The sequence below is a fragment of the Corvus cornix genome, chromosome 1A (assembly GCF_000738735.6).
Source record: "Corvus cornix cornix isolate S_Up_H32 chromosome 1A, ASM73873v5, whole genome shotgun sequence".
In the NCBI taxonomy this organism is placed as follows: Eukaryota; Metazoa; Chordata; class Aves; order Passeriformes; family Corvidae; genus Corvus; species Corvus cornix.
The window spans coordinates 72890045-72904485 of record NC_047057.1 but is presented as its reverse complement, the minus strand read 5'-3'; the positions used below and the strand labels follow the sequence as shown (position 1 = coordinate 72904485).

Below are 14441 nucleotides of genomic sequence, written 5' to 3'. Positions count from 1 at the left end.
ATCCCGCTCTGTGAGAAACAGGAATGTCACATAAACCTGGTACTTGGATATACTCAGCTTCTGCCTAACAGCCAGAGATTTATTCCCCCATCACAGATAACCCCCAATACACTAGTTTTTTAATTTTACCAATTTAGAGCACCGAGACAGCTGTATGCAGCCAGCATTAGCATCCGTGGTTGTTGTAACTCTACTGCTTGTTCCTGCCCAGCAATGTATATGTAGTAGCAGTTCTTTACATGGTAGTTTGCCTCTGTTACTTATATTCAGAGTCTTTAGTGTTGGATCTGTGTTTATTTGGGGTTTATGCTACATCTTAGTACCAACCTATACACTACCCTAAAGGTATTTACTTCTTCAGGAGTTTATAAACTCTTCTTTCATTCCACTTTTCAAGCAAGTATGTTTTTGGAGGTTTGGGGTTTTTTATATTGCCATTTTCTTCAGGAAATGGTAATGAATTAAACGATTTTCTGTGGACATCTGTAGCTTTGGATGAGTTGCAAAAGGACCCCAAACACTCTTTTTGAGCTAAATTCTGTCATAACTACCACTGGGTTTTGTTACCATGGTGTTCTGGCCTTCAGCATTTACCTGATGTATATTCTTGAAAACCTCAAAAGTCAAAGTATTGTCTCATCAGTGTAAGTGGTATTTCTCCACTTATGAGTGACAATTTTGTGTGCTTTTCTTGTTCAGAGAGTTGAAGTAGTTGTTCAGCATGTGGAAGCGAATGAAGGAGATCCACCATGCTCACCTGAGCTTTAAGGCCCTACGACTGTTTGCTCCTGAAATCAAATGAAACTGTAACACCACCTTTTGGTACCACCACCTTATATATTCCCTTAAAGCTTCAGGACCTTCTTAGGAAAATATGCAGGTTTTTACAGATATTTTTCAGAGAAAAGCAGGCATTATTTAACTAACTGATGTATTTTCACCAATTGTCCTCTTCTGAAGAGTAGCTATTTGGCACAGCATCTTGTCTTCTGAGTTCAGTAGTTCAACCAACACTGCAGAAACACACCTTCAATAATTTTGTGAGTCTTTTGGCATCTTTTGGTAGATTCCTGAAATTGCAAACTGGAAGTCCTCAGTAATGGACTGTCTATAAGGAGAACCAATTTTTCCTCTTCATATTTGCTACTGGTTATGGCCAAAAAGAGGAAGCAAGGGAACTTCACGGAAGATTTTGAAAAGTCTTTGAAGAAGATTTCAAATTTTCATATTAATTAACCAGCATGCACTTTAGAGTTACAGTTAATCAGGCCCTCGTATTTTTAACTGGGAAAAAAATCTTAACATTTGTACATGGGTTGTCTCCAAACATTGGTGAAGAATTTGTTGTCTCGAGAACTAAATGGCCATATCCATGAGGAAGGTTTAAGTAGTACTAGAGGCAGCGGACAGTCCTGAGTTCCCAGGTTCCACTTACCCAGTGGAAGGTCAGTTCACTAGGGAGAGTTTTATTCCATCTAGAATGGACTGAGGTCATTACCATTAAGTTCTTTATCTAGGTCATGGCTTCTTGAGGAAATGCCTGATAAGAAAAAGCAATAGTTCACAAGAATAAGAGCTTGTAATGTTGTAATGATTTCACTGTTTAAGAAGTAATTGATTCCTAGTGCAAAGCACTTCCAGTATTGTGTTCTTCCCATCTGATCTCTGAAAAGTGCACAGGTAAAATGTGCTATTGCATTATTTACAGGGTTATGTGACAGAAATCTTTCCCTACCTAGATGATTGTCTAGTCCTAGAAATACTTTTAACAGTTAAAAGAATCATTTCATTGCCTTCTCAAACTGTTAACTAATCTGTCCCAAGAGCTGACTAGAGAAATCCACCTTAATTCCAAGAGTGAAATTAGGCCATAAAGATCTTTGTGAGTATAGTTCAAGACATGGTTATGAAGTTTGCCAGGATACCTCAGATTTAATTGAACCTAAATGCCTTGGTGAACACATGTATCCTATTTCATGCACTTCCATAAAACTTCATGGCAGATTACACATCACATGAATGCAGGATAGATTAAATTGATACGTCATTTTAACATGCATCACTTGGCCATCCCAGCACTTCCTTCCTGAAGTGAAAGGAAAAGCCCAGAAATGTGCGTCAGTCGCACCTCCTTTTCCTTTCAGGCTTTCAGACAGGCATGTATGGAATTAGTTTTGCATGCACATCAGCAACTGGATCACAGCATAGGTAGCAAAAATTTTTATTGTGCTTGAACTCTTGGCACTCCCACAGTGTCAAATGGGTTTTTCGTTTTCTGTGTGCTGCCACCAGTGAGCATAAAGGCAGAGCTGTCTCCTCTTTCCCATTCTAATTCCATCTCTGCTGTGCAGTATCATGCAGATGGGATGCAGGAAGATAAGGGAGGGAGGGCCATGGAGGTATTTGGGTAGATAATACACCTTGAAGAATGCAGTTACTGTACAGGTAAGTAATTTTTTTTTTCCTTTCTGAGTAGTCATCTGTATAAAATTCCTGAAAAGAGACTGTCACTGTTTATCATTCTGCAATTTTGTCAAAATACAGGAATTTTCGCCCTTGGGGTGATGTTCAAAGGTATGATTGCTTCAGAGGAACAGTCACTGTAGGAAAAAACTTATAACTGTAGTTAAAATTGATTGAAGATTTTTTCCAGAGTTTAATTCTTATCACAATAAAGGTAGAATACTTCATGTAATTAAATGGAGGAAATCAACAGCAGCACAGGTCAGCAAGAGCTATCATGTTTTAAAGAGTTCAGAGCCAAACAGTTGGGAAAACATGCCGGTGTTACAAGGCAGATGCAGGTTCACTTCAATTTATCTACTAATATGAGACAGCAGCTTATATTTAAAAAAAAAAGTCATTCAAATGCTGATCAGTTAGGCATGAACCAATGAGCTAGAAACAAAATAATTCTTCAGGAGTGTTTTGAGACTATGCTATAGAGGTATTACCTCACTAAGCAACAACCTGCTGCTCCTGCCAGTCATTTGTGTGGTTTTTTAAGGTGGTTATGCACATCATGACACCATTAGAGGAGTAAAATTGCACATCTTCTAACTAGGTTTGACTGAGACAGGGAAAACTTTTACTTAGTCTTTCCTTACTGGGTGGGTTATTAGTATTAGACTTAAGTTAAAAGATCACCATTTCTAGGCAATTCATTCTAAGTCAGCACTGGACTTTTTAACTTGCAACTCTCTACTATATATGTAAAAGTTTGTGTATTATTTTAGGAAAATTAATTACATATGGATGTATATTTTTCAAATGCAGGTAACGTGGCACTGTATTTTTGGTATCACCAGTTGTTCTTCCTCCTGTCCTTCAAGAGTTCACCTGTCTGAATAGAGCACTATATAGTGTCCTGTTTAATACATTGAATTCACCTCTGAAATGTTTGCCTGGAATGAAGAGTGGATACACCTATGTGTTAGGATGTTTTATTCTGCATTCTTATTTTAAAGGAGTTTCCATTTTAAATGCAGCTGTTCAAATGTACAATTCCCACTTCTGTTAATTGACACAGAGAACTACACGTTCACTTGGCTGTCCATGAATGATATATCAAGAAGTAAAGTTCATAATTATTCTGTAATGCAGATAGGCAAATAAATATTTCCCATGTCTGACACGGTCAGTATTCTTTGCAGAGCATTTTGTAACCTTGTTACTCATCTTTTTGATGAGACTTCATTTAGGCTTATCATAACCATAAAGTCATTTTGGAAGATGTTATCAGTGTTCCTAAAAAATTCAGAAAGTATGAAAACATGTTAAGCAACTCCTGTTTTTGAAATGTAGATCTCTCCATTTGTTTCTTTAGAAAACAGCAATTACTTGCCCTGTGACTCCACCTTGGAATGTACCCATCAGCAGAAAGCTCCTCTGCTTGCAAAGCCTAACTACTGCTGCTGCCTGTGCTGGTGGTTGAACACCAGCCTTGCTCTTTACCGGGGCAGTGGTGCCCGATGTCCTGCACTAGTCTGATACAAAGCTTTGCATCTTTGCTTGAACACTCTCATTGAAAGGGGCAGTTTTGAGACTGTCAGAAATGGTTTTCATACAACTGTCTTTGGGGATATGGTCCTAGAAAGCAGGGTTCAAGGAATAAGTCAGATTTCATTTGTTAAACTCCAGTGACTAATTTTCTCATTATGACGGTTGCAAGGTCAGTTTTTTCCCAAGTCAGCCTTCTTTTACCTTATTCTTTATATGGTACAAAACTCTTTCAGGGTATCAGTAGAAAATGACAGTTCTAAATAGAAAAGGGCAGAAGCCAAAGGGGTACATCTGACAAAGAGAAAAATGCCAACAAAGAAAAGCATTTTTGATTCTTCTACTGCTGCTGAGATGGCTAAAAAGCCATGCATTAACTTCAGTATGCATTAATATCTCGTCTGAACCCTATGATCTAAAGCGATCTGCAAGACAAGAAATGCAGAAATCTTCTGTCAAGCTGCGCCCTTGCGGTGGATTTGTTAAGCAGCCATGGTGCAGGGCACTCATGTATGCACAGCCTGCTTTGCAGCCTTCTGCCCGAGCTGCTTCTGCAGAAGCAGGAGATACACATTTATTTTCCTTGCAAGACTAAAGTTACGAGAGTCTCCTTTACAAATAACAATATCACTATTTTGTATATATATATTTTTTTAAGTTATTCTGCTTTTAGAAAGCAATGAAACAGTATATTTTCTGGGGAGCAATACAGTTTTCTTCAGTGGTCTGAACATATGAGGCACAGCTGAACTCACAGCTGTGAAGATGCTCTTAATCAAAGAATAAGTGTTTAGGGAGTCTTGATACTTGAATATTTGAGATTCAGACAGCCCAGATGAATCCTTCATATTTCCTAGAGAGCCTTTGATGTAAAAACTTTCTTTAAGACTTAATCTGAACAGTGGAAAACTCTGTTGGGTCGATGTTTGCTTTTCTCCCTCTTAACCTGGAAATGGTGAATTCCAAAGTGCAGTGCTGCTTCCCTTCTTACCATGCCTGCTGCTGAATGTGCAAGCAAACAGGCAATTCTGAATGCCTGCTGCCTTCCTGCCGCTTCTGGCTTCTGTGCTTCAGAACTGCTTACTAATCCTTATTTTCCAACAATCCTTGCTTCTCTGTGCTGTATATTCTGACAGGACTGTGGTATATCCACACCAGGCAAGCACTCTTGCTTTGAGGTCCTGTTTTGCTGGCTTTCTCCTTCTCTTTACTCTGATCTTCCTCTTACATCCCTTCATCATTCTTTCCTTTGTGTGAAGATTATTTGCCTGCAATTGCGCCTTGGGAGGGAGAAACATATTTTGGTTGGCTTAAAACGTGGTTGGTAAAAGGCTGTAGTTCCAAACAAGTCATCTTCACCTAGTCTCCCGTCATTTTCCAGGACAATCTGCGTAAAAAGGATGATCGGATTGAAGAATTGGAAGAGGCACTCAGAGAAAGTGTTCAGATAACTGCAGAGCGGGAAATGGTGCTAGCACAAGAGGAGTCAGCCAGGATCAATGCTGAGAAACAGGTCTGCAATCTTGTTAAGTCACTGGTAGTCCTCCTAGGAAGGTAACCAGACAGTGAAGTACTAATTTCCCTGCTTTCCTGCTTGAAACAGAGCTGGCTTTCTTTGATGATCCTCTGTGTCTGTTCCAGCATTAGGTGACAGAACTCATAAAATCTGCAAAGCCTTCATAATAAGTTGTATTTCATAGGTAAGATTTTCTTGAAATTAAAATCAAAATATAAGGTATCCTGAGATAGCTTTTGAAATATTGGTTTAAGTACTAACTTCTGATCTGTCTTGCCTGACAAAGCTGCCTTCCTGTATGTAAGGCATACTTAGGTTTACTGTCTTGTTCATTGAATATATTTGAAAGACAATGATTTTTACTAGCCTGGTTGTGTTTATGGACCACAATCTCCTTGCACTTGCAAAACAACTGGTTAAAAAGACAAATCCCTTGGCTTGAGCCAACCATGCACTCAGAAAATACACACCTGTGTACTGAAGCCACAAGTAGGAACTTTTATGCATTAATTGATTTTTTGCCATTGATGAGGTGACTCTGAAGACTCATGGACATGCCCGTTTTTAACTCAGGTGAGTAATCATCAAGAAAGCATACCATAAGTGATGAATAAATCTGTGAGACTTTGCTAAAGCTTGTGAAGCAGAAGCTGAGACTGGCACTCTTTGTGAGCCTCTACAGTGTTTGTCACTGTTCCTTATGACAGTAATTAGCAAACAGGAGCATTTGGTTAGTTGCATTTCAGGGGAGGAATCTCCTTGTCTTTGTTATTTACTTAACAACACTTCTGACCAAGTGCACTTCTAAACGTTTTAAGAGGTTTTTCTTAACATGTATTGTATTACAGGCTTTAATGAAAAAAAGGTAAAAATCTGAGTTTTCCAGAAGAAAACACTCTTTAGGCTAAAGTAAAGCTCACCTGTTTGCTGATGGACATATTGAGGATAATTCTTGTTGCCGTATTTTAGGATCCTAGACAGTATCTGATCAGTATCAGATCCTAGACACTTTCAAGAATGCCTTCTTTCCAAACTTCTTATAGCCTATAAAAAAATTGCATGAAATAGAAGTGTTAACTGGGTAGTGAATGCCACTTCGAAGATTAGATCTCCTTGAAAGGAAAATATATCTAACAAAGCACTGGGTTCTCTGATGAGGCACAAAACTAGTATGTGCCTCAAAATCAAACTAGTATGTGATTTGATGCCTAGGATGTTATAATGTTTTAATTAATTGGTTACAAGACAAAGTGACTTTTTATATTCTTTGAGCACCTAGAAGCTGGTGCTCAAAGAATATTAAAAAAGTATAATTATAAAAATATATAATATATATAAATATTAAAACTAGAACATTGGAATTGGGTGTAACATCTTAAAAATGAGACAAGGCAGGGAAATCCACAGCCTGAAGATCAATAAACCATCAGGGTCAAGAGAGAGATTGAGAAGAGAGGAAGAGAGCCAAGACAAGTGAGATTTGTGGATAAAGATTGGTGGAATATGGTAGGAAACAGCATAAAAAAGAAATTAACTTGGATGTAGCAGTGCATATGGAGGTGAGGAGGAGAAAGAAGGATGGAGTGGGAGCAGCAGTATTGGAAGACAGAAAAGCTGACATCTGTGACAGTAGTGTCTTACTGCAACATAACTAAACAGCCAGTTCTGACCAGTTACCGTTTTTAAATATGAGCAACAAATCAGCACAGAGGAAAAGGCTCTGGAGAGCTTTATTCCAGTCAGCACTGCGAGACCTGCTGTGCCCCACTTTGTCCACCAGGATTTTGGGTTTGGTATCAGTTAAACACAGTCAGGTGTATTTAAAGTGGTGGCAAGCAGCTGTTTTTCCAAGGTGCAGAGGGGACTTCCCTTCAAATGTTTTTCAGTGCATATTCCTTCAATTACTTTTAAAGAATGCCCTTTTTGTTTTATTATGTTCTGTGGAAGTTCTCTGTAGAATTTTGAAAGACAAGCACAGATAATTTTAGAGTTTTAAAGTGCAAGACTCTATGTTCCATATACTATCAATGGCAGATCCATTGACTTTCACAAACCCTGTAATAGGTTATGAATATTCTTAGACCAAGTGTGAGTGATGTGTGTGATTTTTAAAATGTTGTTGTTCAAACTGATTATAATTTGCTTTTTAATTGCATGCTTTTTCTTTCCTCTCTTTTTTATCTTGTTTTCTACCATTCCTCCACTTCACTGCCTGTCTGAAGCTTTTTAATGAATCAGTGCATGAGGTCAACCATTTTGGCTTTAGGTGGTTCAAGGTATGAGGACATCTCATTAGTGTGTGCCTCTGCCCCAATATTTAGTGTTGTTATTGTAGTCTCGTGTTGTGTAATCCTACCCTCCATCATCTCATGGTGTGTGGTGTTGTGCTATTTTATAGGCTTCAGTTTTGAATTACAGTGTCCACGAAGGCACCCTGCATTTCACAGTTCTCATATATCCATTATAGATTAAAATCTTGCTCTCTGTAATCTAGTGTTTGAAAATATCCTGTCAGTGTGTATTAACTGTGACAGTGGGTTAAGTGTATTAATACACAATCTGTGTATGCAAGACGTCTCCTGCTGACTAAAGCTTTCTGTTTATTTCAGGATTTTAGACCTGTTCTTTCTTTCATCTTTCCCAAAAATAGAATCAGGCATTTCCTGCTGGGAGCAGAGCACCCATTGAATTGGGCATCATTTTATTATCCCTGCTGATCTGTGTAGCAGAAACCCTGCTGTACGGAAAGGAGATGAGGCAGTCTTGCACAGATGGGAAGGCTTGAAAGTTCTTCAAGCCTTTCTTTCTAATAGTCATCACCTGGTTTTGCTGGTGCACCTGCTGAATCCTCTGTGTAAATATCATTGTGAATTCCTTACAGCTGTGGGCTTATGTAGTACTGTGGCTGGTCCCACTAGTTCAGCCCTTTGTGTGGAAGGTCAGAAGGTGTGTGGAGACTTCTTTGTAAGTACTGCCCATAAGGCTGAAGGTAGGACTTCTCGGATAAATGCTTCTGTCATAAAGGGGTTTTTTTAGTAGAGATGGTAAATGTAGATTCAGACATGATTTCTGCATTAACCAAACCTGAGTTTATTTTAGAAAGGCTATCATTATGTTCATCGGGGGGAAAAGAAGAATTATAGAGAAGTTTTTCCCTGCTCAGAAATACAGCTGTAGTTTTGCTCGCTAGGAAAAAATGTTGGAGGTTTTCTTTGACAAGAAGCCCTGTCTTGTTCACAAACCCTTTCACTGTCCTGGTGCGTCTTACTATCCCTTCTCCTGCAGCAGGAAGCAGGAGGTTATCCTTTGCATGAATTGAGTCTTAATCAGCACCATTCCCAGGACAATGCTGGAAATGTGCTTTGATCCTTATGAAAGAATGAGACCCCTTTAGTGAAACAAAGTGAAACCTGAGTTCAAGTTCTGTGACTGACGATCAATAATTAGCGACAGGTTCTTGTCTCAAGGAGCACAATAGGATTACTGGCATTTTGAGCCCTCCTTATTGGAGGGCATAGTTCACAAATATCTTCTGACCTAAGATGCTTCATGCTCTCCTTCTCCTTGCTCACTTTCATCCCCATACTTGAGTATACATCCCTGCTGTTTTCCCAGCCAAGGTCATTGTGAGGCTGTGTTGTGAAATAGAGCGGTGACCTAATTAATGGTAACAACTCTTATTTTTTGAAGGGATTTTTTCATGTGAAGCACTTCACTGACCTGGTTCATGGATCCCCATGCAGAACTTGAGGGACATCTGAGGAAACGTTGACCTGTGGGGGCAGGACTGAGAAGTGGAGGCAGGAATTGCTTAGTATTATTACTAAAAATACTTTTAGCAGAAACTTAATGCAGCCTTTACAATGGGCTACTATTTCTTTGAGTGAGATGGTGCATTGCCTGACCACAGCATATATTTCTCTGGCTTATTTTATTTCCTTCAAATTTGAAAAGCAGAAGATTTTAGACATTTAAATAACGCTTCTGCTGATAGTAGTGCAGCTCTGTTCCCTCACGAATATCAGCTCCTGGTTAAATGCACTCTCTGTATAGTATCAGCTAACATTTAACTCCTTACCCTAAAATGTAATGGCAAATAAACACATAAAATAATGACCATTACCTCGTCATTCCTTCCTTCCTTAAGTAGCTACTTAAACTGAAATTTTTGAGTTGGCAGTCTGATCTTGACACCTTCCATCAACTTTTTTTGAAGTTATGGTTCTCAGTGGAACATTTCAAATGAGGTTAAATATGTAGATGTATAAATAGCCGTATCTGTGTTCATACACTGTGTCTTTTTATCCTGCACAGGGCAGATTTTTCTGCTTTCCCTTTTTAAGGAAAAAATAAAAGCCTGAATATTGTAAAAGTAATGTATTGTTTAAATGTATTTTCTTATGCTCATTCCTTTCTCCCACTGTCTCTATAAATTATTTCAGCAGGATTTAATATTATTTCAGGTACACATTACGTGTAAAATGTGTTGATAACAAGACTCCTGAAATTCTCTATCACATATCTTACATATCAAATTCGTATGTGTTTGTTAAGGAAAAATAAACATGAAATAGGTTAATAACTCAACCAGCACCTCCTTCACAGTTCTCTCCTGTTTCCCTACTGTAAATACAAGGTCTGCAAGGGTTTGAATGTAGAGTAGAGCCTCTAAGAGCCTTTTCTGTCTTATCTGTAAGCTACTGTACAGAAATTCTCACCAAGTTTTGAATGGTACCTGTCATTTGCACTTCCATCAGAACACCATTCTGGTTTTAACATTCTAGCAAATATTATTTAGACTACAATTCCTTGTAAGAATAGAATAGAAACTACATTTACCACAGATTTATCATATATTGGACCCTATCCTATCAAGTACCTTCTAAAAATGCAAAATAAATTAAAAGACATACCTTCTTTGCTGAGCATTCTGTTGCTGAAATAGATCTGAAATATTTTCTCACATATATTGAGCACTGGAATTATTTCACAGCACAAATTCTGACACACTAAGTGACTTCCTGCAGGTCCCTGTAAATGAAGAATAGAAAGTGGAATTTCTCTGAACCACTTACCTATAGATGTTTTCTGAGCACCATAGAATTGTCAGAGTTCTGACTGCTCTGTAGTACCTGCTGGACAGTTTGCTTTAAATGAATGTTTTTATCTTTTCTTCTGTATCTCCTAATGGGAAATTTGATAAACTAAGAGATGGGAGATCAAGGCAGTAATCCAAGGTATGGTTTGGGATGAAGGTACTGGAGGTTTTTTCTATGATTTTTCTAAGGAGTTTACAGTTCTTTGGCTGAACTTCCCTTAAATATATTCTGAAAAGCTCTTTTCTGTAAAAGTCTGCCAAAATCATTTTGGCTTTTGAGTGTGTGTATATATGTACATGTGCAAAGTAATTTGTGTACTTAGTCCGTATTAAATAAAACTCTGTGCTAAAACCTTGTATTTTAATTTTTTTACTGATAGAAAATTTTAAGAGCTTTTTAAGTCAGTGTCAGCCCAAAGTATAATCTTACCATTGTTTTCCAAGAGATTACTTTATTCTTCTGTCTGATTGTTCTGCTTTGGGTAGAGAAAGCATTTTGGGTAACTGAAGTTCACCATGCACTGTGTCCTTGTCAGTGAATATGTTTGCAGTAATTTTTAGGAGCACTGCATCTCCCTAATGTTACTTCTTTTCCTCAGATATTTCAATGGATTACATAACCTTTTCCTTTAAAAATACGCAGATTTGTACTGAGTAACTCTCCCTGCAAGGGAGAGGTAATTTGGTATGTAATTCCCTCTGCATTCAGTAATGTACCTTTTAAGAGCTGGAAGAGTGGAATTTTTCTGTCTTAGTTGTGTTCAGCTGTGCTGAGCTGGGGGCTTGGGAGGTTCTTTTTGCCTCCAGATGGGAAGAATGAATAGAGAGAGGAATGATGAATAGAAAATCATGCCTAATGACTTTGAGGCAGAGATCTTTTTCTAACATTATAGACAAAAAAACTTCTAAATCTTTTAGAAGCATAGAACTGTTTAGGTTGGAAAAGACCTCCAAGATCATGGAGTCCAACCATTGACACTGCCAAGCCCACCACTAAACCATGTCCCTAAGCACCACATTTACCTGTCTTTTAAATTCCTCCAGGGATGATGACTTTGTTTTTGTTTAATTTGTTGCTCTTGTTTAAGGTTGCAAAGTAGTTAAAATTTGATGACTTTCAGGAGAATTGGGGACACTGAAAGGATAATTAACCTCTGTGCAAAATATACATTGAGCATTTCTCCATATAAGTCACCTTTTCATTTAATGAAATGAGAAATACTGATGGAAACTGTTATATATAAATTTGGTTCAAGTGCCGATTTTAAGATAATTTCATCTGTATTTTTATCCCTTTTTATTGTTTAATAGATAAATACCAATTTCATGTTATGCCTTTTATTATAGTCAGGTATTCCAGACAAAGCTCTATCTTGGCATCTCTCTGCCTGTTATATTCTTTTCTTAAGCACCTACCTCTTGACAGCATTTTATTTGTTGTGGCTCAAGAGAAAACCAAATTCTTGCAGATTTGGTTACATTAATCGTAAGGACCCACACAAATACTTGTGTTAATATTTGTTTAAGCTAGTCCTGTGCTTTTTTCTTTTTAAATTTATTTTCCAGTTGCATTCTTTAACTGTGATCTTAAATGCAGGTGTGATACAATAACGTAGATTAAAGCATTAGAAAAGCTCATTAGACTTGAACATTAGATTCATAAATTGAAAAATATGTTTTTTTTCTGACATAATTGATTTTTCCCCAAAATCCATGAAGTGCAAGAAGAGAAACTGTTTTCCTTTCCATAGCATTCTGCTATATAGAAAAACACAGGAAAGTGACAAGCTTGAGGCTCATTAAATTGAGGATGCCTCTTCATTTGAAATATTTCCTACTCACACAAAAGCTTCCAGACTTTCCTGTACTGCTGTTTACCATTGGATTCCTTCAAACCCTTCACTGAATTGCAGCCTGAATTCAGTTGGCTCCAAATAGTGGAAGTTCTTTTTATTTATTGTAGTTACGTTCTGCTATTTGCTTTCTGTTAACTACAATGCTAAAGATCTGCTTCCACAAGTTTCTAGAGGTGGAAACTTTCCTGAGCTTGCCAATGAGACTGTGCTTCTTCAGTTTGCCACATGTTCAACCTTCACATGGCAGTGCATGTGCTTTCATTTATTTATGTTCATGATCCTTAATGTCTTTTGGGAAAAGAGTGTTAAAGTTGTATATGGAATCAGCATAACGTTTTTCACTGCTTGCAGTGAGTTAATACATCATCCCAGAGTTTTTCTCTTTGGAAAATCAATCTGTGCTATATAAATTGACAGTCTTTGCTATGCTGTGTAGCACAGCATTAAATATTTACTTTGAATATTACTCAGTTAGGTCTAAACTGTCTGCCATAGTGACATATCCTAGTTAACCTGAAACTGTCTAAAATGCAGCAAAATGGAAATCAGCATGGTCTGCAGAAAGCTGGTGAAAAACTGCTAAAAACCTTGGGCAATTAGTCTCGCTTCTACTTTAGCAGCTGTAGATGTAACGTAAGAAAGGGCGATTTATTTTGAAGATGGCCACGTTTAGAGTTGTGGCTGGAGTATCATGAATTAACCATGGATCTCGAGACTTTTGTTTGGATGTGATAAATTGTGCCAAGTGAGCATGTGCAGCGCTCCACAGAATGTGCTTCATGTGCTGCATTCGTGTGTCTCTGCCTCTGTAGAGATTTTTAAAAGGTGATCAAAATCCAGGTTTTTTCAAGATTGATTGTTGTTCCTAGTGATTGCTGCTGTATTCCCAAGGGGTGGGAGAGACTCGTTGCTAACCATGGAAGATAAACACAAGACAGTTTCCTGAGACTATAGACCATGTAAAGTAAAATAGGACAGCTTCCTTTGGTATGTTTGCGTGGGTTAAGAAACATAATGAGAATGTTTCATTGGATAATGGTTTCACTTGAGGAAAAGTGTAGAAATGGAATTGTAACTTGTTATAGTCTTCAGATAACAGTGACTAAATCAGATTTCTTTTCCTCAGTAGAAATAAGAATTCAGTTTTCACTTTTTTTCAAGGCCTGACTCAAATATTTTGTTTGTGTTAAGCAGAGGCAATTATTGTTTCCTTCTCAAGAGCTCTTGTCCCAGCAGTAGGCTGTTGCTAATTTATGTAGGTTATAGCCCACATTTAGGAGATACAACTGTGAAAGCTACCTCCGAACATCCTAACAGGACACAGCTGTGACTTATTGAGTCCTGAAGGCTCAGGAGTTTTCTCTTTTCCAAACATCTGTGAATCCCGATGCCTCTTTCTCATACAAAAGCTCAGCGCTCTCAGAGTATGAGCAAAAAGCACTTGGTGGATACTTAAGTAACAGACCCCTTGACAGAGGCTTCTTTGTTTATGTTTGTGTGGCTTCTGCAGGAGTAACACGGTAATGTCAGATATCTGCTCGATCTCACTGGTGCTCTTCATTGCCTAGAGCCATCAATGGAGACATTAAGGAGCAATACAGAGCATTAACTCTTTTTATAATCAGATGCTCTTTTTATAATGAAGTTTTTGTTGGAAGACCAGCTCATGGAAATAAGAGACATCAGCTGTCTAAATATCTCAGTTTCACAGTGATAAGAAAAGTTGCACTCATCTGCAGTATCTTGCAGGTTTTCAGACCATAGGCTTTTGTTCTCTTTATCTCACTCCTCTCCTTTTTCCCATTTAATAATGTAAGAACAGAACAGTGGCACCAGTTCTGTTAAGCCACCACGACACTATTTTATCATGGATGCTGAATGTACAAAATACAAACAACCTAAAAAAAAAAAAAAAAAAAAGCACGAAGACTTAAGAAAGGTATATGGTAATGAAAAGAAGGACAAAGTTTAT

The 14441-nt window shown here is 37.9% G+C and overlaps 1 protein-coding gene across 14 annotated transcripts in view; it reads left to right on the top strand.

The window, feature by feature from the left end:
- The window catches only part of ERC1 (ELKS/RAB6-interacting/CAST family member 1), a 282238-nt gene that overhangs the window by 160395 nt on the left and 107402 nt on the right, over nt 1-14441 (top strand). For 11 of the 14 annotated variants that reach the window (XM_039570271.1, XM_039570270.1, XM_039570269.1 and 8 more), the window contains one exon: nt 5381-5512. The exons of 2 other annotated variants lie outside the window; for them this stretch is intronic. In XM_039570271.1, the coding sequence (XP_039426205.1) occupies nt 5381-5512 (132 nt within the window). Of the gene's footprint in view, nt 1-5380; nt 5513-7737; nt 7813-14441 lie in introns of those variants that run through there. One more of the 14 variants, XM_039570276.1, reaches the window with a different exon arrangement.